This window comes from Fundulus heteroclitus, unplaced genomic scaffold, assembly GCF_011125445.2.
Source record: "Fundulus heteroclitus isolate FHET01 unplaced genomic scaffold, MU-UCD_Fhet_4.1 scaffold_46, whole genome shotgun sequence".
Classification (NCBI taxonomy): Eukaryota; Metazoa; Chordata; class Actinopteri; order Cyprinodontiformes; family Fundulidae; genus Fundulus; species Fundulus heteroclitus.
In genome coordinates, this window is record NW_023396879.1 from 2,773,284 (window position 1) to 2,800,783 (window position 27,500).

Consider the following 27,500-nt stretch of genomic DNA (forward strand, 5'->3'; position numbering starts at 1 on the left):
GAGTGCTGATTTGATGAAGAGGACGTGATGCGGGACTCTAACTGATCGTTTTAGTTTAAGTGATGTTAGAAAATGTTTGAAATGATCCAGATAAAGCGAACGGTTAAAGACGATGAAGAAACGATGGACTAGAAGTTTGACCAGAACCAGAACCAGAACCGGTGAGAAGCTGAAGCCGGGTCTGTTCTGTCTTCCAGACGCTGTCGGTCTCCATGCTGCTGCGATACTCCCACCACCAGATCTTCGTCTTCATCGGTGAGTGTCCTCTTCCTCAGGAGGAGGTCCGGACCTCCTTGGTTCGGACCGGTCCAACCAGACCAGGTGGACCCTGTGTAGTCTGATCCGGACCAGAACGGTTCCGGTCTGGTCCGGCTCAGGTTTGCAGGTCCACCTCTCAGCACTTTAACCCAACACCAGGCCCGGTTCTGTCAGTAATGGACCTGGTCTCTGTTGTTCTAGTGGACCTTCTTCAGATGTTGGAGATGAACATGACCATCGGCTTCCCAGCAGCCCCTCTGCTCACCGTCATCCTGGCTCTGGTTGGTGAGTTTGTGCCGCCGCAGCATGACCCCTGACCTCCTGCGTCGTCTCTAGGTGGCGCTCACAGCTGTTCTTCCTCTCTCACCGCCAGGCATGGAGGCCATCATGTCGGAGTTCTTCAACGACACCACCACGGCGTTCTACATCATCCTGATCGTCTGGTTGGCCGACCAGTACGACGCCATCTGCTGCCACACCAACACCAGCAAACGCCACTGGCTGCGGTGAGTCGGCGGACCCCTGGTGGACGATCTGGACCGGCCAATCACAGCTGGCTGCTGCTCTCTGTTCACTCTGATTGGTCGGTGTGGCTCCCTGATGGGGCTGCCAGGGCGTGTTGCTCAGGTAGCCCTCCAGGTGTAATTTCTGCTGGTTCTTGCAGCAGTTTGAGTCTTTAAGCCCCTCGTTGGTTAGCAGTTAGCAGTTAGCAGGGTCAAAGTTCATCATCAGCAGGAATGATTTTATGGGATTCTTCATAAATAAAATTGATTTCATTAAAAATAAAATAATTGGCATCCTCCCAAACATGATTACCTCGTCCTCAGTAAGTGAGGCAGCATTGGAGGAATCCTTAGAACCTGCGCAGTGTCTGAACTGTTTAGAAGCAGTAGAGCTTTCTGAGCTATCTAAAATTTTAGCTTCATCTAAACCTTCTACCCGATAGTTAGACCCAATCCCAACCAAGTTGTTTAAGGAGGTATTCCCTCTGATCAGTGGTCCTATTTTAGACATGATTAATCTATCCTTAGTAAATGGATATTTACCACAGGCTTTAAAGTAGCTGTTATTAAACCTTTACTTAAGAAACCATCTCTTGATCAAGATGAGTTAGTAAATTACAGACCTATATCTAATCTTCTTTTCTTATCTAAAATTCCTGAGAAAGTAGTTTGCTAGATCAACTATGTGAACACTTACAAAGTAATGACCTACTTGAGGAGTTTTCAGTCAGGCTTCAGAGCTCATCATAGCACTGAAACAGCTCTGGTGAAGGTCACTAATGATATTCTCATAGCCTCAGATAATGGACTTGTGTCTATACTTGTCCTGTTAGATCTCAGTGCTGCATTTGATACAGTTGATCACAATATTCTCCTACAAAGACTTGAGCATACTGTAGGGATTAAGGGAAAAGCATTAGGCTGGTTTAAATCTTATCTGTCAGACAGATTCCAGTTTGTTCATGTTAATAATAAATCTTCTTCAAACTCTAGGGTCACCTGTGGAGTACCACAGGGTTCAGTCCTTGGACCAATTCTATTTACTATATATATGCTTCCCATTGGCAAAATTATCAGACAGCATGGGATTCATTTCCACTGTTATGCTGATGACACTCAGCTATATTTATCCATAAATCCTGATGAATTCAATCAGTTACTTCGACTGCAGTCATGTCTTGATGAAAGTGCCTTGAGATGACGTGTTTCATGATTTGGCTCTATATAAATAAAATTGAATTGAATTGAATCAAAAGCTGGATGACTTTAAATTTCCTTCATCTAAATTCTGACAAGACAGAAGTTATAATCTTTGGACCAGAGTCCTCAAAAAATAAACTTCTTAACCAATCACTTAATCTGGATGGCATTAACTTGGCCTCTGGTAATAAAGTAAAAAATCTTGGTGTTATTTTTGACCAAGACATGTCATTTAAATCCCATATTAAACAGGTTTCCAGAGTTTCCTTTTTTCACCTCAGGAATATCAGGGTCTATTTCTCTCTCTCTGCTGAGTTCTCCTACTGCTCTCCAATCTGCATTGTTTGGTGTTATTTCAGCTTTTAACTTTTTGTTCTGTGATTTTTCTCTTCATAGAAGGTACACCTGGTCTGGTGTTCTGTTAGCTGTGACATCATCAGGGGAGGCAGATCATCCTCTATTACCATCTAACATAGAAAGTACTCCTGGGTCAATGTGAGCTTCTGAGCTTTCTGTGTCTCTGCTCTGTCTTCTCTAAGCCCCAGTGGGTGGAGGCAGATGAGCGTTCACACTGAGCCTGGTTCTGGTTCTGCTGGAGGTTCTCCTCCCTGTTAAAGGGGAGTTTTCCTCTCCACTGTCGCTTCATGCATGCTAAGTATGAGGGATTGCTGCAAAGCCATCAACAATGCAGACGACTGTCCACTGTGGCTCTACGCTCTTTCAGGAGGAGTGAATGCTGCTTGGAGAGACTTGATGCAACCTGCTGGGTTTCCTTAGAGAGGAAACTTTCTCACCAACCTGGAGGATCTGATGGAGGCTGACTTTAGACGACATGTTGAGAAATGGACCTATAGAAATTAAATCAATTGAATCTAATTGTTTTTTCCTGCCGGTATTTAGCTCTAACCCAGCTAATGGACTCACCTGGTTCTGTTTGGTTGCAGGTTCTTCTATCTGTACCACTTCGCTTTCTACGCCTACCATTACCGCTTCAACGGGCAGTACAGCAGCCTGGCTCTGGTCACTTCCTGGCTCTTCATCCAGGTCAGAACCTCCTCATCCTCTCATGTCTGAAGCCCCGCCCCTGGTTTCTGATTGGGTAACACTCTCTTCCCCCCTGGCTTTCTGCAGCACTCGATGATCTACTTCTTCCACCACTATGAGCTTCCTGCCATCCTGCAGCAGATTCGGATCCAGGAGATGCTGTTACAGAACCAGCAGGCGGGTCAGAACCAGACGGCTCTTCAGGATAATCTCAACAACAACACTGCAGCTGCAGGTGCCGGCGCCGGCCCCGCCCCCGCCGGAGCCAGCCAATCAGGAGAGGCTGGTAGCGACCCACTTCAGGGGGACCCGCCGCTCCCCTCATCCTCGGCAGCGGTCGGGGCGGGGGAGGTCAGGGCGGAGCTAAACTGGGTCGCTCAGACAGCCGCCATCATCACCGAGGCGCTTGGCGACTCGGGAGGAGGAGGAGGAGGAGGAGGTCAGGGACCAGTAGGAGCAGAGATCAGCGTGGAGTTCTGGATGGGAGGAGGAGGAGGAGCAGAAACTGGAGCATCGGCAGGTGGAGCTCCTGACGTCGTTTCATTGGATGTTAAAGCTGCAGTGGGCGGAGCTGAAACGACACCTGGAGACGGCAGGTGCCAGGGGGAGGAGCTCGTCCAAAAGGTGGAGCCTTCAGATGTCTCTGCCACTCCTACGGACTGCCCCGCCCCCCAGAGTGCAGGTACAGACTGCGGGTCACCTGAGCCACAGAGCTCCGCCCCCCTCGGCACGTCGTGAGTTTCTGCTGACATCATCATGTCACCTGGATAACAGCTGATTGATCGTTGAGCCGACAGAAAAACAGTCCAAGCGGCACTTTACTTCCACATAATCCAATTAATTCATGAACTGATTGATCAATTAACTAATCAAAGACGTGTTCGGTGGGTCGGTTCCCTCCTGATGCTCGGCAGGTTGATGTGAAGAGGTTTCAGGTGTGCTGTTTGGTTGCACAGGTGAGCTGCGGTTCTGTTCGCTGTGACCCGTCTGGAAAGCCGAATGGAGGTGTTGCTGATGAGTAGGCCTGAATGTTTCCCTCTTAACTCTGATTAAACCAGCTTTCTGACCCAGGAACGATTGATTAGGTTCTGATTACAACCCACAACCACCAATTGAACTCGTTAAATCTGCTTTTATTTTGGAGGGAGAACAGGAAGCTGCTGTTAGACCTATTGATCAGGCTGATCAAACAAAATCAGCAGCGGAGCGATATGATTGGTTGTGCTAATGCTCAGGCTCCGCCTCTCAGTTGAGGGCGTGGCCCGTCATCATGTCCCGCTTTGAGCATCAGGCCGAGTCATCTGCATGAGCTCACCTGTTCAGAACCGGGAATCCAGAACCAGAACCTCACTGACGCCTCATCCTTTCATTTTCTATGTCCTGATTCTTCTGCTTCCAACAGCCGCCCTGAAGGGGGCGGAGCCTTGCAGGAGGAGGGGCCTGGCCTAGTACCTGTACCTGGCCGTGGGACTATGGACGGGGTTGGGGGCGTTTCTTCTTCGTGCCTCTCCGCTGGATGACTGTAGCTTGTTAGAACCTATTTAAAGCCGTGGAACCAGTGGAACCTGCAGAACACGTGAGGCTCCTGCAGCCTGAACTGGGTCAGAGCTGTGAGTCACCTGTAGGTTCAAAATAAAGGAGTTGTGAAATAAACCTGGTTTCCTGTGGGGGTTTTATTACCCGCTGGTCAGAACCACCAGCACCCAGTTTGGAGAGCAGAACAAACTGAATGTTCTAGAAAAAAAACAATATAACTCACAGCTAATCACCAGAACAGCTTTATCCAGTTCTTTGAAGACCTTAACAGGTTCCTGAAGGTTTGTCTTTTGTTCCCACAACATCAGAAAAACCCGCGTGAAGCGCCACAGAGCGGATCCAGTTTCTGCAGCAGGTTTGAACCATTGTTGGGCAGCAGAACTTCAGAAACCCGGCTAGAGATCTGTGTTTCGGGTCAACACCAGAACATGTTGATGCCGGTCTGCAGGTCCATCCCTGGGCAACATATCAGGTGTTTACCTGGACAGGTGGCGGTATGGAGAAGGTTCACCTGCTGCCGGCGCTCAGAGGAAAGTGTTTGAGTCACAAGCTAGATTTCCATTTTTAGATTTTATATTAGATCATGAGTTTGATCTCAGATGTATTATTTCTTACTGAAAGCCTCCAGCTGGGAATATGTGTCCCTCAGCGCTGTCCTGGTGAACGGGTCCTCATGTCAAACCGCTCTGCTGTCTCTTCATCAGGACAGCCAATCAGAACGCAGCGTTTACACAGCAAAAAAGCAGCTAACAGTAAAATGAATTGGTGTATTTGTCGTTGATTAGAGCAGCAAGTTTCAGTGATCTGCCAGAGGAATTTGTCCTGTTTCTTTAGTATGTGTAATTATCTTATTCTAGGGGTCAAATATTCATTCCATTGGCAGATTATCTTATTTATCTGCTCAAATCAAGGACAAATGCACTAATTTTAAGAAAATATTTACTTTTAGTTCCCTTTCTGCAGTGAACAGTCAATGCTAGAAGTTCTCTGAAATGTGTGGACATTTGTGGAGAAAGGTAAAGAACCCTAAACTCAGTGGATTTAGTTTAATCCCCCTGAGGGCTAGCGTTGGTGGGTTAGGGTCAGTGACTTTAATGCGACTTAATTAACTTCCTGTTTGGACCAACTTCCTGTGGATTCGTTGGACTCCCGGTGTGCTCTTCAGGCGTTGGTTGTACGGTGCTCTGGTTTTGGTGGGAGCCTGTTTGTCCCGCTTCCTAAACGTCTAAACCTCCTGGCAGAACGCTGGAGGCTCAGAAAGAGTCTCTGACCGGAGGCACAGAGCAGCGTCCCGCGCTGTAACGCCCTCCACCAGAACTCTGGAGGCCCGACGGGTCAGCAGCTCCACATCCAGCCCTTGTTCCTCGGTGTAACGAAAACCAGGGAACCGACCAGTCAACAGAAATATACGTTGACAAGGTCCAAAGAGAACAGAACCCCCCGCAGCAGGACCAGAATTACACATTTTGAAGGAAGTAGATTGTTAGATGAGAAGAGATCCACAAAGAGTGGAGCTGCTATCAAGGCTCGGTTGTGCAGGACTAAACTGTCTAGTCGGGGTTTTATGGGGACTTCTCTGTATGTTGGTCCAAAGTTCTGATCCAGTTCTGGACCGGACTCGCCTGCCGCCCTGTACTTTTATCACGTGGTCAGTGTAACACAGACATGCTGTAGATGCTGAACAGTCTGGACCTCCAGAGTGGACAGCAAGTCTCACCTTCCAACCAGAACAGCAGGACTCCCTCTCTCTGGACCTGGTCTGGTTCTGATCCAGGCCCAGCAGAACCAGACCTCCTGCAGCAGCTCAAGAAGTCTCTCCTTTCTCAGAATCTGCTGATCGTCTTCTCCACGGCCGTCATGGAACCAGCTGTAGTAGACATTTAGAATTTCACCCACTGGTTGTAGTTCCTGGTGTTGACAGGGGGTGGCGCTGTTCCCATGTATACCGGACAAAACGTTACCAACACCTTGTTTATGTATCATCGTTATTATTATTTAACTTTATTTTAAACAAGAAACACACAGAAGCAGAGAAAAAGGCAATAACAAGCACAAAATTAAGATTTAGGATCTTAGGGCAGAAATCCAGATCTATGGAGTCGATTTTATTCCATTATTGTTGCAAAGAACACGTTTTATAAATAGAAATGCGAAAAAAATGCAATCCAGAATTTTTTTAGAGTAACTTTGCTGTTTTTTCATATTCTATTTGTTCAAAAGCTTTTTTTGATAATTTCTTTTTATTTTTCATTAATTTTTTTCCTAATTTTTTAAAAAAAATCTTTAGATTTTTATATTTTTGAACTTTTTTCACATTTCTCTTTTAGATTGAGTTTTACGAATTGCATCCTCTTCAGATCACATTCTCTACAGCTCTGGGGGTGGGCTTTCCTCTGGACTGAGGAGCGAAGACGCATTTCTATTGGTCAGCAGGGACGTCAGCAACAGTTTTATTGGTCAATGCGCGTCAAGAGCGAGAAGTGAAGAATATGTTCTGTTATACTTAATGTGAAAATAATGCAGTTCCTAAAACTCAACCTGAAAAAGTAAAAAAGTTCAACTCTCAGTTCAAACTCTCAAAAACTTTTTGATTAAGAAATGTTTCAAAGTTTAATTACTGGAATTAATTTTGTTCAAATGTTCATTTACAAAACGTTTTTTGCAACAATAATGGAACAAGATTCACTCCATACAGATCGAACTTTTCATTTAAACGGCTTTATGGTTTGTGCTCGATTTAAAGGACTCGATAGGAGTTAATTGCAGATAGTTAAATCTGAGCTTTTATTGTAGATATTTGGAGGTCTGAATATTCTATTTAGCAAAAATAGTAAAATAATTGACATTTAAAGTGTCTTTTCACAAAAGTCACTTTTATCCTTTCTAAACAAGACATTTTAATAATTGTTTAATTGACATTTTAAAAAGTAATTTTCAATTTTCTTTGATGAAAGAAGTGTGCCGTCTAGCCATGAGGAAACATCTGACTGAGTTGAAAACAGCATGAAACAGAGTGCTGCCTCTCACAGCAGGGTGCCGCTGCGATAAAGCCAAGCTCCCACAGACAATCGTCCTCACTTCCTGTTGCTCCTGGGAGCGGACCCTAAGCAGAACGGAGGACCCGACTGGGTTTGGAGAACCGCCGGCTGGATGGAAGCTAAGGCTGCAGTCTAACTTCTGTGTAACCAGACGCCGGAGTAAAGATCCGTCTACGTTGAAACCAGCCTTGTTATTTTTTCTCAGGTGTTGCAGGAAGCTGACCCCAGACACCGTGGAGTCTAACCCTCCTGCCTGCAGAGGGCCCATTTTCCCAAGCTGAGAGCATAAACTGAGCTGAACTCTCCCGCTGCAACCGGGTCAAAGACCAGCATGAAGGACCTCCATCAGCGAACTCACTTATCAAGCGAGCTCTGCATAGGGTCCAATGTAATTCACCCGGCGCGATGGGAGACTCGTTTTGAGGAAACTACGGTTGTAGCTCACTGTCTGCCTTGCGGTGGTTGCGGAGAGGTGTCTGTTTTGTAGAATAAATCATCCGCCGATGAGTTACTGATCTGGAAAGCCGAATCTGAAACCACAGAAAAACATTCAGATCCCAAATGTACAGCGTTCTAATTCTTCCAGTCTATTAGCAGCTTCCCGTAAGAGGTCGGCCACTGAACGTCTGACTGCTGAGTTTGACATTACTTAAGCTTTAGTGCGGGGAAAAGCCATGTAGATTCACCGACGCAGTAAAATGCTAACCAACCAATGGGAAAAAGTTGAGCCCCTCCTCATTTGCATAATGAGGCAGAAATGCATACAGAAATGTAAAAAGGACAGGCAGAACTAAATAGCATCACAGAAATATATAGGGTAAAAAAATACAAAGGAAGAATAAAACAGACAAAAATATTATAACATGCACAAAAATAAATACTTAAAAAAATAAGTAATAAAGTTGAAGATTATAACGCACAATAAATAAATAAGGTAATTATTACAAAGGCGAATAAAATAATAAGCTAATTAAAAGAGATATATACATTTATGTCTCACTGTATAATTTAATTTCCACCTACTTTTATTAATTTGGTGGCAATTAATTGTATGCTTATTTATTTATTGAGCATTTATTTATTTCTGTATGGAAGACTTGGTCCTCCATACTCATTACGACTAAAATAAAGCCAAAGCTTTTTAAAATTGGCGCCAAATTTCCCCTAGCCTAATGCTATTAGCTTCCGGATAACTTCCACTCTTCCCGGATATACCTGCTGCTCTCGCTTTCTCCACCTTTCTGTTTTTCTGTCGGTCGTTTTGCCAAATTCAGCTTCATACCAGCAGGTGATGCCAGTAAAATGCTGACAGGTGAGAGTGGGATTGGTTAGATGACTGCTAGTCATCTGTGATAGGTTGGAGGATCACTATTATACCTCCAAAGAAGCCGTTGTATTAAAGTTGATGCCACACTACAAGTTTACAGTAAAAAATGCTACAATTGATTGTTAAAAGGTTCACAATAAATATTAATTCATGTTAATTCAATTCAATTCAATTTTATTTATATAGCGCCAATTCATGAAACATGTCATCTCGAGGCACTTTACAAAATCAAAATCAGTCAGATTATACAGATTGGTCAAAAATTTCCTATATAAGGGAACCAGTTGATTGCTTCAAATCAACTGGTTAAGGCTTAAACAAACATGTAAACCAGTCAAAGGAAAGTGTTAAACAGTTTGTTTTCATGTATTAAAGTTTTACCCAAGGACATGGTGTTTTGCATCAGTAATCGGCTATTAAGCCTGCTCTGGGATTGATTAGGAGTGGCTCTATCCTCCACTAGGGTGGCTTTCAGCTTTCTCCTCATTGCATTAAAACCGCTGCATGAGAGAAGCAACTAGAATCCCTCTGGTGATTCTTTCTCAACTATTTTCAGGAGTGTAACAAGAGCGCATTAATCTCAGATAGCTGAAGCAGTAAAATAACCAGAATTTAGAGGAAATTAGAGGAAACCTAAGCAAATCAGAATGATGATGGGGATAGGAATAAGATGCTCTGTCTTCTCTAAGCCCCAGTGGGTCGAGGCAGATGAGCGTTCACACTGAGCCTGGTTCTGGTTCCAAATATTTGTAAATCTTCCCTAGCAACAGTATACGATTGGATATTTCACTAGACTTGTAGGGTGACAGCCCCAAAAGTATAGAAGAAGAGAAATTATATGTTCTGTTGGTGGAAATGCACTGTTAAATGAGTCAATTAATAGAGTCAATTAGTAGAAATGTTTTAATAATTCTTATTACATGTAGCCACGTACTATGAGGTAAAAACTGACATCAATAATACTTTTAAAATCTATATATATATTGACTTTTCCCCTCCACATCTAGGAAGGGCAGCGCCCGAGCGCCCCCTATGGGCCAGCCGCCACTGCTGCTGGGTTTCCTTAGAGAGGAAACTTTCTGACCAACCTGGAGGATCTGATGACATAAACGTCTATAACAGTCAGACAATTATTAATATGCAGATAAAATAAACTTTATCATCTCCATAGAGGGAAATTAATTCGTTTTAGTGGTGTGATGAGTTGCAGGCTCTGCTATAGTAAAGTGATTTTATTGATAAATAAATAACAGGGAAAAAATATAAAATAATCATGACTAAAAATTAGAGAACTGTTCAAATAATATAGAACAGAGGAATTAAATATTATTTACAGAAAGGCTGTCAGTAATAAACATTTTAGAAGAAATGGAAAAAGTTGCAAAAAATATAAAACTAGACCAGATAAAACAGGTGATTCAGTATTTCTGTATAATTCATGATGATGTTAGCATCGGAGCCTAAACGGAGGACTAGAAGGTTGCTGGTGCGACGCCGGCTCCTCTCTTGCTCCTGATTTCTGCACGGAGAGCTTCTCACTTTCCAGGCTGGAGGTAAAAAGCAGAGAAAGACTCGTTGTTCTGCAGCAGAGCTTCAGTCGCATCTGGGCTCCGTGACCCAGGGACACCTTCAACTCTCCTCTGTTAATAATAATAATTATTATTATAATAATTATAATTATTATATAACCATAGAGACATAATAATCACACAGACATGATCATAATAATATAATATAATCACACAAACATAATAATACATTTTATCTATTGGCTCCTTTCTTGCCACTCAAGGTCATCTTACATCAAACACAAAAACAGACACGTTCTAAAAAAAGAAACAAATACAATTAAAAATCCAATTTAATTAGACCATGCAGTTAAATATGTTGGTTTAAACAGATGAGTTTTGAGTTGAATTGTGGAAATGAGTCTGTGTTGCGTAGCCTGGGTGGAGGTGAGTTCCAGAGCGGCTGTAAGCTCCGCCCCCATGGCAACAAGACGGCACCTGTACCATGAGACGACGCTGATGTAATCTCTGTGGAGATGAACCGAGCTGTAAACGCCGGGGAGCTGAAGGCGCAGTGCTAACCCTCTGAGAACAGAGGGGGAGGACTGAGCTTCCAGCTCGATTAAAGCCAACCCCCCGTTACTTACTGAATAAAAGGAAACATGATTCTGTCAAGTTTCAGCGCTTTACTAAGAACCAGAGCAGAGACAAAGTAATCACACCCCTGGCTAGGCTGCAGCCTGCCACCCTGCCGGTTTTCCTCTGAGTCTCTGCTGTTTGGGCCGACCAGAGCAGACGTAACACCAACATCTAAAACCCAAACGTTTACAGTCTCACAGAGTTGACCTTGGTTTTAACGAGTAGAGTGAAACCGTCCTCTCCCTGAGTTCAGCTGCTCACATGTTTCTAAGGTGATAGGTCAGGGGGGATTTTAATACCCTAAGTTTTAATAACTCCATTAACAGCCGCAGCTAAAACGTGCCAGGGTTCATTCCCAACTCTCCTCTGTTCTCCTCCCAGAGCTGAGAGGAGCTGCTGCCCTCCTTCCTCCACCTTTTCCTCCATTTCCTGTCGTCGTTTCTCCAAATCCAGCTTTATACCAGCAGGTGAAACGCTGACAGGTGAGAGCGCATCAGTACCAGGTAGATGAAGCAGTAAAATGACCAGAATCATCAGAATAATGATGCTTCAAACATTTTATGCTGTGGGACGGTTATTTAATTTTGTTACAGGTGCATAGTGCAAGTTTTGAGTTTAAATATTACTTATTTAATTTCACATACATGCCCTTAAAATTGCCTGATGTGTAAAATGAGTTTTCCTTTATTTCCAGCAGTTGCCTCTATAAGCCGGATTAGTCAGGTCATGAGAGAGTGATTCCGGCCAAATCATCTGGGCATGACGCGTTGCTCGCTCTCGTTCACCTGCTACTTTGTTCAGTCTTCACAAAAATCAATGCATTAACTAGGGAACAGGAGCTAACTTCAATATTTAGAGCTTCCTGACCTCAGAAGACATTATGCCTCTAAACAAAAGGCCTGTGCAGTCGCAGCGGCAGATGCTTTTCCTCTCCTCCCAGGCGCTACACAACACTGGTGTCATTTCAACTTGTTGCCAGAGGGGGCAGACTTGTGCAGAAATCCTGGAACTTGCTCCTTTAAGTTTCTTCATCATGACACATTTCTGAATCCTGTCTAATCAGTTAATTTCTCTTTGATACCGAAACACATTTGTGAGTTTCCTTCTTGTTGGTGAAGCTTCTCAGTCATCCAGATCGTCATCAATCTGAAAAAAAAAAAAAAAAAACGAGGAGCCTAACCACACTCCATTGATGGGGCGACCAGTTCCAGGTGAATCTCCAGGTAAGTCTAAGCTCTAAGGAGGCCTGCAGTTCTATAAAGCTGGAACTCCTCAGTACTGCAAACATTTAGACCTGAGAAGCTTCCTGGATGGAAGAGAAACGTCTTCAGCTTCAGAACAGAAGTAATATGCAATTACCTTCCACTGCACTTTAATTTAAATAGCTGCTGTCCAAACTCTAATTATTCAACCACACCTAGCGACGGAGTCGACCACACCTAGCGACGGGTTCAACCACACCTAGCGACGGGGTCGACCACACCTAGCGACGGGGTCGACCACACCTAGCGACGGGGTCGACCACACCTAGCGACGGGGTCGACCACACCTCCTCACTACAATAAAGATTTCTGTCGTCTCCGACAGTGAAAGCGCCTCTTTCCTCAGAGTCGCTCACAGCAGAAACTCCTGGTCAGAGGTTTTAGGCTAAGATCGGAGCTCTGAGAGTCTCTGAGGATCTTTGTGAATACAGACCCTAACTTTTAGATAAACATGCTATAACAAAGGAGAATTTTGCTATTAGAACTCATTCAAAGATTTTAAAAGCATAGTTTGGATTGTGAATTTTTTTTTTCAATGCCGTGTGTTTGCATGGGTTAGCTCATTTTCTCTGGTTTGGAACTTAACAGGACAAAAGAGACAAATGTCACATTTCTGATTTATTAGAAGTCAAACCCAAAAAGCCAATTAAAACATTAAACTAAGTGGAACATCTACCAGATGATTGAGCTGCCATTTGAAAGCAGTGGACTCCTGAAGAAAGCCTCATCAGCATCGATCCCTGAGATAGTGGCCAGAAAATGCCTCAGAGCACGAATAAAAACCTGATTCTACTGGATGGTAAACCAAAGACGACGTGATCGGTTGGTCGCTTGTCTTTACGTCCCGAGGTGCTCATCAGACGTCATCCCACTTCTGCTTCTACAGGATCATGAAGTCTGGTGCCTCCACAAGAAAGGCAGGCGGCAGTCAAAAAACACCAGAAATTTTATTTAAACACAAACGTCGGCTCACTGACTACAAACATAAAACATGTTAAAACTGGTCTCACCTCTGCAGCAATATCTGTTTTCATGTTTGCATATTTGAGATTTTACCAACAAATAGAAAAAGATTGTTTGTTAGATGTTCCTCAAGGCCGATGTCTCGGTCCTGAAGTTTTTAATGTTAATTCTGCCTGAAATTGTTCTGACTCACACAAACTTTCCTACAGGAACAATTTCAGACAACGTGTGAATGAAGTGAAGAATGATTTTTAAAAAGTCGGTCACTTTTAACAGAACCACAATGTAACCAAAAAGGGAATCTGAGCAACGTGGAACAACGAGGGGCTGCGTTGACAACATTTTTGTGCTGTTTTTTATTTTGGTTTTGAGGATGTTGCCGTTAGAAAACGAAACCTGTGTCTTTCCCTCTCTGTTCAGACGTCTGTCCACAGGAATCACCTCTGCTGATTGGACAGTCTGCTGCGGAGGGGCGGGACTTTGGACAGCACTTTGTGGGGGGGGTCTGTCATGGTGGTCACGCTCTTCCTGTGGGGAGAAAGGCTGGTTGTGGTGGTGACGGTGGGTCCGGAGTCGGCTGGGTTCCCTGTGGTCGCTGTGGGTCCTGGAGGTGGGTTGGTTGTCGCCGTGGGAACGGGCTTGGCTATCGTGGTCTGGATCTCAGCCCTGCGAGCCAAAGCTGCCCTGAGTTTCTCCCTCATCTGCTCGATTTGCTCCTGCAGCTCCTGCAGCTCTCCGGGCTGAGGCGGCTCCGGCGTGGGGGTGCTAGCAGATGCTGGGGGGGAGGTCACCGCAGCAGCAGGGGGGGGGGCCTTAAGTTTGGCCGAGGAAGAGGAGGGCAGTGACAGCACCAGACTGGCCAAGGAAGCTGCCGGTCCTCCATTCTCACACAAGCTGCTGGTTGGCCCCCCCCTTGGCCCTATAGTCTCCTCCATGTCGGGTTTAGCCCCGCCCCCCTTCGTCTCTGAGGCGGCGAGGCGCGCCAGCAGGCGGCGGGTGTTCAGGGTCTCCAGACTGAAGTGAACCCGCTTGAAGTCTCGGGCGTCTGTGGGAACCGGAGCGTCTTTATTGGTCTCGTTGTTCCACTTAGCAGCAGCTCCGAAGGCCGGGGGCCCCGGAGGGCCCCGTGGGCCGGGGGGGCCCGGAGCTGTCGGGGTCTTTTCCAGATTGCAGCTGAACAGAAACAGAAAGCAAGGAACGGTTTGGTAATTTTTATTCTAACATCTTTATTTATCTTGTGTCAGAACATAAAAAGAACGGCTGTCCTTGGCTACCTGGAGCCGAGCTCCGCCTGAACCTACAGGATTCACGAGTGAGGTGGAGATTAAAAGTGACACTGAGACTAGTTTAAGTGTATAAAGTTCTCAAGTACAATGTTGTTATTTTAAAAATAGCAAATATCATCATAATTTTATTTAAAATGGCACCAGAAATATGAACTACAACTGTTTGAAGAAAAGAACATCATCAGAAAGGAAAAAGATAAAACCAAATTGGTTTTAGAATATAAAAGGAAAAAGACATAAATTAATAATAAACATTAAACAGCATTTATTGTTAATAAAAAGCAAAATAAAACCTGTTTCTTTCTCAAACAGGAGTTTAAATATGCAGAGAAGGAAGCGTGAAGGAAGTGAGTTTACTACTGTTTCATTCTGGGACCCTCAGGATCCCCAGGCGTGTGATTACTTAGATCTGCTCCCTGGGGTGTCATGATTATGGTTTCCATGGTTGGCCCAGAAGCAACAAACACGAAGACGTAAGTTAATAAAGTATCTGATCTTCTGATAGGAGTCAGAACTGGGACGGGCAGGAGGAGGAGGCAGGAGGCGAGTGGAGAACAAGGAGCAGGAGGTGATTTATGAGGAGCAGGATGACAGAGCAGAGGATTAATTAGATCGTCTCTGTCACCTGTTTAGTGGTTAGATGAGTTAGTTGTCCTGTTGGATCCTATTTCAGGTTTTCCTTTTATTCACTTCCTGTCAACACTAAGTTTAGATTTGTGTATCTGTTAGCTCTGGTTTCTGAGGTTTAGTCTTCTTATTTTGTCTGTAGTTCCATTATATTTGTTTAGTGTGATTCTTCCTCATGTCTGGTCCATCCTCTGTCTGTTGTAGGTTCTCTTAACTCCTAACACCTGCAGCTCATTATGCCTCCTTTCCTTCAGCCTGATTGCATCCCTTGGTTCACCTGTGCCTCGTTATGCACTCATGGTTTTCCTCCATTACTTCCCCTTCAATGGTGCCTTCCAGTTGTCTCGGTAGTTGGGATTCACCACCTCCAGGTGGGAAAATCTAACTGGACGGCCCCTAAAGTCGGTATTAGGAGTCACAAAGTTTTGTAACTGCTGTATTCATGATGGCTGCTACTCACTGCAGCATTGAGTAAAACCTGAAAGGTTGTCTGTTTGCAGCAGCTCTGTATTATTTCTGTAACATGTAGTCTGTGGTGCTGGTTCTGCCTTCCAGTGTCCATCAGACGGAACGTTTCAGCCGTTTATCTGCTCAGAACACCGCCGGCAGCAGCGTTAGTGTTACTGGTTCAACATCAGAGCCGGCGGCCATGTTTTTCCTACTGTCTGATGGAGGGAGACTGGAACGCAGGAAGCAGGAGATGAAGCACCTGGGACCTGCGAGGCTAAAGGAACGCACCATAAGTCCAGTCTTGATCTGGGGAAACTGTTCCTGTCTGCTTCTGTCCTCCATCCACCCTGGAAGCTGTCTTTATTATTAAATCTTCGTACCGTGCGCCTCCTGAGCTCCTGTCTGGGCTTTATGTCTGGCTCCTAGAACCTTCACATTGGTACCATGAAAACTAGATATAATCTAATATATAAGTCCGTAAAAACTGAGCACACACAGCAACGTGTGAGTTTTGCATCTCTGATTTAAAGAGATTCATCCCAAGGATGGGTACCACGGAGGATCAGAAGGATCCTATCAGCACCGGGAGGTAGGCTGGGTTGGACCTGCACTAACCTTTTGTCTTTCTCAGCTCGCTGCCTTTTCACGTCCTCATACGTCATGTTGAGAGCTCGGTGGATTTTCTGCCAGACAGAAGCATCAGACTCAGTTCTCTGACCCGGAACCCACAGGTCTTGTCTGGGTGGAGATGAGAACATTGAGCTGGAGAACATGCAGACAACAGCCCGGCTCACCTGTGAGGTGTGCAGCCAGTATTTCAGGTTCTGTCTGCGGCGGATGTGGGGCAGGACGAGTCGATAAAAGCCGTGCTCTCCTGCGAGGGTCAGCAGAGCTCCGGCCACGCCGACACACAGCAGCACGAAGAGTCCTGAGAAGTGGCTGATGCCCATCTGCAGAGTCTGAGAGAGGAGGGTGCAGTCCCTGAGTCGGCCTGCAGGGGGCCTGAGGCCTGCATACAGCCTCACTGAGGCCTTCCTGAGTGCCTCACTGCGTCCTTCATGTCACGGTGGGACACTCAGGAGAGTCAGTGGGTCAGGGTGGCCTGCAGGGGGCAGCAGAGTGGATCCGGTACCGTGGAACCACAAACATACATGTGAAACAATTACTGACCTATACGTGGAAACAGACCAGGGGTCCGTTCTTCGTACGTTGCTTAAAACATCCAAGATCAAATGAGACATCCAAGATGATTTCATCCGGCTAATCATGATCCGGCTAACTGGGTTCTTCCAACACACCTGTTGTTTATGATTAGTATGGCTGGATTGAGTTATCTGAGACAACTGCGCGTTCATGCGTTTGTTTAAAAGGGGAAATGTATCGATAGTAGAAACAATGATCAGCAGCGCTGCTATTGGCTGTTCAGCAAAGAACGCCCACAGTTTTTCTCCCAGCAGAACAAGAGCTTTAATGGAAGGTTATGATGAATTTGAGTCATTATTTAAAACAACAGGGAACACCTCAAAATCTGCTAAAGCCAGGAGAGAGGGCTGACAAAAAGCAGCAGACAAATTAATGTGTAAATACTGTCCATGGTAGATGTTTCTATCACATTCTACAGCATGAATTTTTGCATTTTAATAATTTGATATTTACTTTGTTCTTTTATATCAGAGCCTCCACGGGACCCACTAGAACATGGGAACAAGTAAAAGTGAAATACAAGAATATTCTACAAAATGGTAGCCTTTAATTATTATACTTTATTTTAAAAAGTCACTTGTTATGTCAAGAGATCCACATTTCAGTGTCATTCCTTAGACACTGGAATTAAAGGACGCGTGCAAACTGGGAATTTTAACAAAAAAATTCTTTATCTATAAAAAATGAAGTTCTTCCTTTTCCAAGTCATCCACAGTTTACACGGTAAAACTGTATTGCTCCGTGTCTAGATAATCCATCCATAGTTTTTTCTAATACAATATAAGGCTCGACAGGAAGCAAGCCTTTCAAAGTAAAACTAAACTTCACAATAAAATGGCCTGAACAAATCTTCTTACTGAATCTGATAAAAATAAAAAGCAAACCATCATAAAATAACTTAAATATTTTCTATTTATGGCTCTACCTGTTTACGTGAAATAAGCCTGCGAGCGAGCAGGTTTAAGCTTGCGCACATGTTCTGTTCTGTCTCTCTTCGAGGTCGGTCGTGTTTTTCTCTCCTCTCCAGCTTTCACCCCCCTCCCCCTCTTATGCTTCTGCTGCTATGTCTTGTCTTTCTGAGCACTTTCTTCATATCGACCGAACTCTGAAAAACATGGATCTGGTAAGCTGGTCTCTCAATGCTATTGATAATTTTTCTTCGACGGGTAGGCAGCATAAAGGGGGACCCGTCCGGTCCTGATTGACTCATTTTGTGGGATACACCCTATATTCTTGGATGGAAAACGGTGTGTCCTTTTACTTTGTCATCCTGGATGTTTGAAACATTTGCATGTTTGGATTCAGGATACTTGGATTTCTGCTTATTGGATTTGGTGGATTTTTGATGTATCAGCAAATAAATACAGCGGATGTCGGTAGCCATTTGGCCTTGATCAGTCTGCCGGCTGCATGACGCGCTCACTAAGGCGATGAACGGACAGATCTGGAAGGTGGAGGAGCAGAGCCGAAAAGCTGGATGTGCTGGAACGCAGACTGGCTTTGGTGGTTGAACTCAAGAGGAGATGGGATAAAATCTGGAAGTGAAACACGGAAAAGCCCAACAATTTGGAATATTGGATTCGCTATTTGGAGCCAGCAAAGACTTAAAGCTGACAGGAAAGTCAGAGCAGCTTGTCTCATAACAAATAACATATTTGGATAATGCCTCCCCTATCTAATCACTCCTGGATTGTTATGGCTCAGAATGCTCAGATGCTCATATAAACTGATTAACTTACATGCGACTAGTCTCAAATGTTTACCTTCTGCTATGTGTGTCTCATCTATTTGTGCTTTCTGTGCAAGAGGTTTTTGATATCTCAAACTGTATCCTGTAATAGGATAAAGTAATAGGATAAAGCATGAGTTATGTTTTTTACCCTCCCACCTTCCCTTTTTGTGGCCTCTATCTTTCCACAGAATAATGGCAGTGCCATGTGGGCACCGTGTGGGCGGTTCCTTGGCAGCAAGGCCTCAGTAAATCGTCTCCCCCTGAAATGTTTGTGATGTTTGTTTGTGTATGTTATGGCGATTGTGCTAAAACAACAAATTTCCTCTGGGATTATTAAAGTATTTGTGATTCTGATTCTGACAACAAGTCCAGGATGAGTTTAAAAGAACCAAAAGATCCAAGATCATGCCAAATCGTCAACAGTCAAATCCGGCTAAGTGAGTTAGCGACGTACGAAGAACGGGCCCCTGGTGAACTACGAGCAGGAGTCACAAGTCTAAACAGATATTAACCGACACATAGAACCACACGTGTCTAAACGCTGAGTCAGGTGGACCCAGAACCAATCCTGTTGGACCCGTTGACAGACATGCGGACGCTCAGACTGACCTCTGTGACGGCGAACACTCGGTTCCCACAGGGAACTACTTTGTACCACTTGTCGTGCAGCAGGTCCATGTAACCGTCGGACTTGTACCTGCTGATGAACTCGGAGATGTTGGAGCTCAAAGGAGAGTTCTGGGGGAGTCCGATACCGTAACCTGTTGATGACACAGGGTAAGGTGAGCTCCCATCAAAGCAGGCGGAGCACGGCAGACCGAAGTGGAAACAGGCCTAAAGAGTCCATTTTCTGTTCTGTTATCTATTTTAAAAGTTAACATGGCCTTGCATGTCTTCCCCCTCTAAGCAGCTCCTCTCCTGCTCGATGCCTCCTGCAGGCGCCCAGAGGGAGCAGAGCTGCTACAAGTTATTGGATTCCTTTAGCCTTCTCTGTTCACTTTTAAAACACATTTTATCTGCTTGGCCTTTGACACAGCCTGAAACTTTATGAATTCACTGTTTTATTGTTTAATCGACTCTATTATTGTTTTTAACTGTTTGTTCTTGTTGCTCTTTGCTTGCTTTGTGTTTATAATGTTTCGTCTTTCTATAACTGTGGTTGTTTTAACATGGTTTCTAAATCAATAAACTAAAGATGCCTTACAGAGGCTGAAACGCACAGTGGAAGTAAGGTCTACAGACTTCAGTTCATCCCAGAACCACGGCTGGACTTGTCCTCTGACCGGACCGTCCTCTAAAACTCAGACAGAACCGCTGAGCCACTGACCTTCGATGGCGAAGGGTTTCCCAACAGTTGCCAGTTTACATTCTGCATCGATGGAAACTTCGTAATCCAGCAGGGCTTTGTCCATGATGAAGGCGTCGAGCTGTGGAGGATCTGTCCTTCAACACAGAGGGACACACCCTGATGGTTATTTAACGTTCAGCCATCAGAACCACACAGAGGAGGTTCTTCTCTGCAACAGAACCTCAGATCTGCAGTCTTACTTTAGGGTGGCGACACCTTCAGGTGTGGTCGGCTCATTGAAGCGTCTCATGTACTCGTGCATTTCTGGGAAGCTCTTCTTCATGTAATCCTCAGCGCTGCTCTCTCTCACCGTCCCAAAGCGGAAGCCCTGCGATGGATGGTGCAGCTGGACACACAATGGAGAAGAAACATGAGGAGACGAATCAGGGAATGCATCTGAATACGTCTAATTACAGCTTCTGTCTCCTAGCTCCTGTCTCCTTGCTCCTGCTCCTAGCTATTAGCTCCTAGCTCCTTGCTCCTCCTCAGATGCGGGCCTACAGCCTTCTGGACATGAACTATAAACATGCAGGTCAGACAAATGCAGCGAACGTCTGAAGCTCTCATTACACAAACCAGAACATATGAAGGTGTGTAACGTATCCAGACTTTCTAGTTCTAACAGGAACTGTTCAACTGCACCTGCAGGTGAACAAACCTGAAAGGTGGAGGAGCAGAGCCTAAAGCTGGATGTGCTGGTACGCAGACTGGCTTTGGTGGTTGAACTCAAGGGGGAGATGGGATAAAATCTGGAAGTGAAGCGCGGAAAAGCCCAACAATTTGGAAAATTGGATTTCACCATTTGGAGCCAGCAAAGACTTAAAGCTGACAGGAAAGTCAGAGCAGCTTGTCTCATAGCAAATAAAGTATTTGGATTCTGCCTCTCCTATCAATAACACTTCCTGGTTGTTATGGTGTAGAACTCAGAACACCCCCCCCCCGCTCCCTCCTCCCCCGCTGACATCTGCGGATGCTTCTCTGAACTGTTAGCCGGCTGATAACATCAGGGACAACGGCCTCTGACGAGCGTTTACGGAGATATAAACAGACACACATAACTGATGCTCATAGAACTGATTAACTTACACGCGGCTAGTCTCAAATGTTTACCTTCTGCTATATGTGTCTCGTCTTAATTGTGCTTCTCGTGCCAGAGGTTTTTGATATCTGAAACTGTATCCTGTTATAGGATAAAGTATTAAATCTGCGTTTTCCCCTCTCCTTTCCTACTGTGGCCTCTATCTTTCCACAGAGTAATGGCAGCGCCCTGTGGGCACCGTGTAAGGTGGTGTCTTTGGCAGCAAGGCCTCAGTGAATCGTCTCCCCTGAAATGTTTGTGATGTATGTGATGGCGGTTGTACTGAAACAGAAATTTCCCTCTGGGATTATTAAAGTATTTCTGATTCTGATTCTGGATCTGATTCTGAGGTGCATTCAGGTACAACACACTCACTTCTACACAGAAAACCCCTGTTAATATTGTCAGCTGTCACTTTCTACATGTCGTTTTAATTAATACTCATTATTCTTCAGTGATGGTATCAAGGCATTACATTATTGTATCTGTAATACTTTATCTGCTGGTTCTGCTGTTCGTTTTATCTCTCTTTGCAGGTGCAGAAGCAGACTGAGGATGTATCGTTCTCTCCCTTTTTTGTCCTCTTTCTTTCACCTTTTCTCCTTTTTTTCTCTACTACCTTCTTGTTTTAGTGTCCATACAGCATGAAATATTCCCTGCATAAATTATAATAAAGCTACCTGCATTTATAAATCAAGTGGAACTCTATGGCGAAAGCAGTAAGGCTCCACTTGTGAAAGTAAAATATTTGGGCTCTTTTTGGCATTAAGACAATAACTCTTATTGCGACATTGCCAGACAGGACACTATATAAAAAAAGGCCTCAGCTGAGTTTCAAACCGAGGACCTTTTTGATGCACAAACAGCGCCATGTCAGCAAATTGAGCTTTCTTTCTGGATGCTGAGCTGTTTTTGTCATTGTGGGAATGCCTGCTCCTGTCATGAGCCCAACACTATTTCTCTAATGCTCCACATAAACCTGTTGCAGCTGAATTAAAGGTGTGTTTCCAGCTAAATCTGATAAAGACAAACATATCCAAACGTTCCCTCGTCAAAGGCTGAAATCCAACCAATGTGCTTCAGACCTCTCACTGTGGAAAAGTTGAAGAGAAGAGAGGAAAACATTGATGCAGCTCCAGTCTCTGCACATTCAAAGCTCATCACACAGACGGACGTCCAATTAAAGCCCTCTGAGCTCCCAGCAGCCCCGGCTGTACTAACACCCAGCAGCCTGTTTCATGCTTCAGTCAGCTGCTGAATTAAAGCGTAATTAAAGCAGAACAGGTGATCCACAGAACAAATTTAATCTGCCGTTGTTGCAGAACAGAACCTGCGGAGTAGAGTCAATGATTAAAGCGTCTGCAGATCTAAACCAAACTGAAAAACTCGACTATCAGATCATCATCAAACACAAAAGTGAATGAAGTGACAGTTAAGCTGCAGCACCAAGCGGGCCCATTCATCCCAACCCAGGCACGCTGAAGAGCATGTAATATCCAAGTTTATGCACAGGAGGAATCGTAGTGCTGTCCTCCATATGTGTCAGGCTTACGTTTTATTCGGCCTATCTAGTTTCCCCCCCCAAAAAAAGGAACATGGCTGCCATTGCCCATGGAAAAGTCAAGATTTAAGCAAAACAGCTTTTGATTACATTTCTAGCAAGAAGTTTGGATATTATTTTCATCATCTTCATTCAGGGAAGATAGATAACCTTTCCTTTATCAGTTTTCTCAGAAAGATGTTTGGAAGTGACGTTCCCTACCTTAAGCCTTCCCTGAACAAAGCTTATATTATGCATAGAGATGTCATCAAAATGCATAGAACTGCAGATGTTTAATGCTTTAATGCTTAAATGTGTTTTCATATGTACCGGAATCTCGCTGGACTCGGTGACACAGGTATGCTTGCGTTACCCTCGCGAGCTAAAAGCAGCCGCCGTGCCGCTATTTTATCCATGAAGCGCCTAAACCTGCCGCCTTGTGAGGGAAAGAGGCTGGGAGAAAGATCAGAGACAGGAAACACCAGAAGCCCCTTTAAATAACCAAGGCACTGCCACTGCTGCCGGTACTGAATGTGAAATCATGGACCGACACCGGAGCAAACGGCAGACCATAAACAGTGTTAACTGACAGAAGAGCGGACCGATCAGATCCTGAGTGTTATTGGACCTGACAGCAGACACAGAGCACTACTTCCTGGATCACACAGTCCCTATGACCGGTACGTGACATTCATCGTTTTATTATTATTATATTATTATTATTATTATTATTATTATTATTATTATTATTATTATTATTATTATTATTATATTTGTGCAACTAGTCATGGATCCCTTTAAGATCAGGACAAAGTGAAACGTGATTCTTTAACTCTTACCTTGGTATCATGGATCCCTGAGACCTCCTCAAAGGTCTTCTCCCCCACCATGACAGCTGCTAGGTTGGCAGTGTAGCTGGACAGCACCAGCAGGCAGAAGATGGCCCACAGGTTCATTAGAAAGCGACCTGTCCAGCACTTTGGTGTCTTGGAGGACACGGTACGCCCAAACAGGATGGCGTAGCACAGATTTAGAGCTGAAGAATAGGAGAACACCCTCACCCGGTTGCGACCGTGCGGTGTCATCCCAAACGGGCTCTTCCACTCATACAGGGTCAGGAAGAGGGCCGTGATGTGGAGGGCCAGGAAGATGCCCACCCACATGGACCAATGCAGCGGCCACATGAAGGCCCCGATGGGGGCTGCTGTGTCCTTACTGCGCACCAGGATGCCCAGGCTGGTGGAGAAGAAGGGTGAGGTGAAGTCAATCACGCGGCTGCGGGCAGAGTTGATGCTAAAAGAGGTGACGGCCATGTCTGCCAGACCATTCAGGAGATCCCCCACCAGCCCCGTCCAGCGAGCCCCCTTCCACGCGCCGTACTTCCCGTCTCCGACGATGTAAAGGTCAAAGTCGAAACCCAGGTCCTCTGCAAGCTTCTCCAGCAGGTCAATACAGTAACCGTAGCAACACTTCCTGTACTCCAGAGGCAGCGAGCTGCCGTTCCCAGCCGCCACCTCCCTGAAGTACTGCTCCAGAGTCTCTGAATCGTTGGTGCCGGCGTCCAGACAGAACTGACCTGCAGGGCAGCTGGCATCATCATCCACATCCCGTGTGAACACGAAGGGATGCTCCACCAGGGTCACCACTCGGACCCGAGTGCCCGCCACAGGCATGCCAGGCCTCCAGAGGCCCCCGCTCCCCCCGTTCAGCCCCTCGGTAGGGCGTCGGGGTTTAGGTCCCTGCCACACCTCCTGGTCCTCGACCTGCAGCTGGCCCCTCTCCCAGCTTCCCACCGTCACCCATGCGGGTTGCCCCAGTGCATCCCGCCGCAGGCTCCAGATGTGGAATCGCTGTGAGGTCAGCACCAGAGACCAGTTGTGATCAACTCGAACTGGACCTGTGAGTCCAGAGAAGGAGGTGTTGGCCAAGAACCTGCAGAAGAAGAACAGCAATTTGTGGTTTTCTTCAGCTGAATATACACAGGTCCAGCCTGGCCAATAAAAAAGAAGATAAAAACAAACAAAACCAACTCTCTTAATTTAAAATTAAAAGTATCATCCCAGAACAACTGAATGATTGTAAGTAGCCATTAGTTGAGCTCATAGGCAAATGGTCACGGCTAAAACAGGAGGATAAAATGTGCCTCTGATCTAAAGCGATGATCTCAACATCAAAGAGGCCAGGTCTCTTTGTCGAACACCAAAGATTTTTTAACTTACTTTAATAATGTTGTTCATGCCGAAACCAAAGCCAAGCACCGCCCAAACTCCAAAAGCCCCCGCCCTGACAAACCCCCAATCAACCAATCCATCCAGAGACTGACCAACACAATCCGAACATGCCAGCCAACCAGAGCCACCACAGTTTGAAAAAAACCTGCCCCCCCCCCCCCCTTTTGATCCCAGGCCAGACCCCATGACCCTCCCACCTACCACAGGCCCATCTCCACCAGACCAAAGTCACATGCCCCTGAGAACAAATGCCCCAAATCTCCCCCCACAGGAGGACAACTCTACATGAGAGCTCCACCTCCATAGAGAAACACTCAGACAGAGCCACCCCCAAACACCAACCATCCCCCACCGCTCTCCCCCACCACATGGCGCAGCGCAATGGTAACGCAGCAGGGCCATGAAATGCCACCCCAGGAGATGCCATGCAACACCCCTGCACCCTCAACCCCACAATGAGACAGAAACAAACCAGCTGCCCAGCGGTCTCTGGCAGACAGCAGGCACCTTGGGGCCAAAGGCCCCCACCACGCCCCTCAGGTGACACACAGAAATGCATCACCTCCACTGTAGCCAAGGGAGGACCACCAACCAGCTCATCCCCACCCCCACCATCTGACCAGTACAACAATTTGGGACCCCACACTTGACAAGGGGCACAACCCCCCCCCCCCCCCCCCCACCCCCCCACCACTCAGAGTACCACACTGCAGAGTCCAACCTACGCCCCAGCAGCAATCTCAGTTTGATTTCTGACAGACAGCTGCTGAGTTTGGAGATCTTAGATGTTCAGAAAGAGCAACACATCTGTGTGCCATCTGTACACAGATGATATGACACATTGATTTTCAGGTTGTCCCCTAAAGGGCATAAATACAATAAAAAAGAGCTGTTCGATGTGGGGGTCATGAGAATAAGTCCCAACTCCGCCCCTTAACCTCCGGGTTTGTAAAGCCAATTCAATTCAGAGTAAGGGCCTGGTGGAAGATACAAAACAACAAACAGAAGAGGTTTTATTGCTTTGCAGTTTGGATGAGGGAAACTGAGGGTTAAATGTTCAAAAGAACTGTAGTTATTAATTGGCCTGGGACTAATTAATAAATCAGACTGAAAGATAGTTGCCACTCCTCCTCCTCTTCCCACAGATCTGAGAATGTGGAAATTTGAATAATTGGAGGGAGTTGACTCATTTATACTAACGTAGTCCTCTTGTAGCCAGGTTTCTGTGAGACAAAACAAATCAATCTGTTTATCAGAAATCAATTCGTTAACTAACAAAGTCTTTGGAGGGAGAGACCTTTAAAAAAGACAATTGGGATACACCAGGGTTAGGGAAATTCTTCCACCAAAATTCATTCAAATTGTTCACATTTCAGTTCTGAATACCAGACAGGAGCTGCAGAACCTGCGACGTCTGGACCAGGAGGAAAACAGCCAGTGCCTCCCTGGAGAGAGCGCGTTGAGGCCGGGTCAAGCTGATTCAGCTGTTCTGTTTCCTCTGAACTAAAGAACTGGCTGTTCAGAAGTGCAGGCTGAGAGACCCATGCAGACAGAACACTCGCTTATGTCAGCCCGTTTTCTAGCATCAGACCTTGAAGGCCCTCCTCTGGTAAAGTCTTAACTTCTTTCACAAACTTTCCCCAAAGTCAGGTTGTGTATTTCCAAAATCGACATTCTGTGTAACCAACTTTCTCCTTGCAGTCTGGGAGCCTTTATTAAACCTTATATCAGTTAAAGCAAACCTGAACATTCATCGTCCAACCCTTTAAGGATCACCGTTAACTTGTTAATTTCTGCTTCATCTCTTGAAGCTGCCGAATGTTCTGGGAGGTCAGACAAGGGTTCTCTGGTGTCCTCTCTACCCTATGCAGGACTAAATCTAGTTGGAACTGATCATAATTGTCTCCCGCTTCAAGCATCACTCTCAGAGGAATGGTGTCTCACCTGGACAGGTATTGTCCTGATGTTGCCACTTCTGGTGTGTCGTAGCAGCTCACCGAGTTGTGGATCAGAGCCAGGTCTGGTCTCACCAGGGCAGCTGCAGCGACAGCTCTGCTGATCAGCTGCAGGGCATCTTTGACATAGAAGTCAAGCGGTTTCTGGTCCACTTCCCCGTAGGCCAGCAGGCCCAGAGGCAGGCCAATAGTGTGCAGCACGTCGGGGCTGAGCGGCTGGCCCAGAACCCAGTGCACCATGGGTAAAGTCAGCCCAAGGTCCTGAGCACTGCGCAGAACTGCAGCTGCGCACTGCGGGTCCGATCCGAAAAGCAGCACCGACGCAGGCGGGGGATGGTTCTGTCTGAAATGTCGGGACAGGAAGTCGTGGATCTGCGTGTCGTCGTCGGCGGCCTGCGTCAGGTTCAGCAGGGCCTGCAGCCGCCAGGGAACCTCGCCTGCACCGTCCCAGAGAGCAAAGGTCTGCGAGTCCAGGAACCGCAGGAGGCCACCTGCCTCCTCCCAGCCTCGGCAGAGAACCACGGTTCCCTCCTTCCAGCCGGACCGCTGCAGAACTGTCAGCAACAACTCAGACAGAGTCGACTCTGGAACCCCAGTCATCATCTGCAGGTGGAACTGGTTCTGTGGAGAACAGAAGCAGGAGAACAATACAATTAGAACCCAATGAGCTGGATCTGTAATGAAGAACAAACCGGAACATTTGATCTGGAACCAATGCACATGAAATTACTTTAAATTTCCTGCTTTTAAATTCTAACAAGACAGAAAATTT

General features: G+C 45.7%; 2 protein-coding genes across 2 annotated transcripts in view; one reads left to right on the forward strand and one right to left on the reverse strand.

Moving 5' to 3' along the window:
- Positions 1-35: 35 nt before the first annotated feature.
- On the forward strand, positions 36-4,658 carry LOC105922871 (membralin). Its single transcript, XM_036131800.1, has 5 exons — positions 36-255; positions 460-543; positions 632-764; positions 2,906-3,005; positions 3,093-4,658. Exons 1-5 carry the CDS (start codon positions 213-215, stop codon positions 3,741-3,743), a joined length of 1,011 nt encoding a protein of 336 aa, XP_035987693.1. The 5' UTR covers positions 36-212; the 3' UTR covers positions 3,744-4,658.
- Positions 4,659-12,920: 8,262 nt separating this feature from the next.
- The window catches only part of grin3bb (glutamate receptor, ionotropic, N-methyl-D-aspartate 3Bb), a 45,968-nt gene continuing 31,388 nt past the window's right edge, over positions 12,921-27,500 (reverse strand). Inside the window, exons 2-9 of the mRNA XM_036131787.1 lie at positions 26,718-27,349; positions 23,382-24,474; positions 20,125-20,270; positions 19,904-20,019; positions 19,186-19,337; positions 16,436-16,600; positions 16,257-16,324; positions 12,921-14,451 (exon numbers count right to left, since the gene is read on the reverse strand). Coding sequence (XP_035987680.1) covers positions 13,716-14,451; positions 16,257-16,324; positions 16,436-16,600; positions 19,186-19,337; positions 19,904-20,019; positions 20,125-20,270; positions 23,382-24,474; positions 26,718-27,349 — 3,108 coding nt within the window. The 3' untranslated portion in view covers positions 12,921-13,715. The remainder of the gene's footprint in view (positions 14,452-16,256; positions 16,325-16,435; positions 16,601-19,185; positions 19,338-19,903; positions 20,020-20,124; positions 20,271-23,381; positions 24,475-26,717; positions 27,350-27,500) is intronic.

Excerpts from the sequence above, each read along its gene's own strand:
- LOC105922871 (XM_036131800.1), top strand. The coding sequence starts at position 213 with ATGCTGCTGCGATACTCCCACCACCAGATCTTCGTCTTCATCG. Across the intron at positions 256-459 it reads CCAGATCTTCGTCTTCATCG|TGGACCTTCTTCAGATGTTG; the intron begins GTGAGTGTCCTC and ends CTGTTGTTCTAG. Across the intron at positions 544-631 it reads CGTCATCCTGGCTCTGGTTG|GCATGGAGGCCATCATGTCG; the intron begins GTGAGTTTGTGC and ends TCTCACCGCCAG.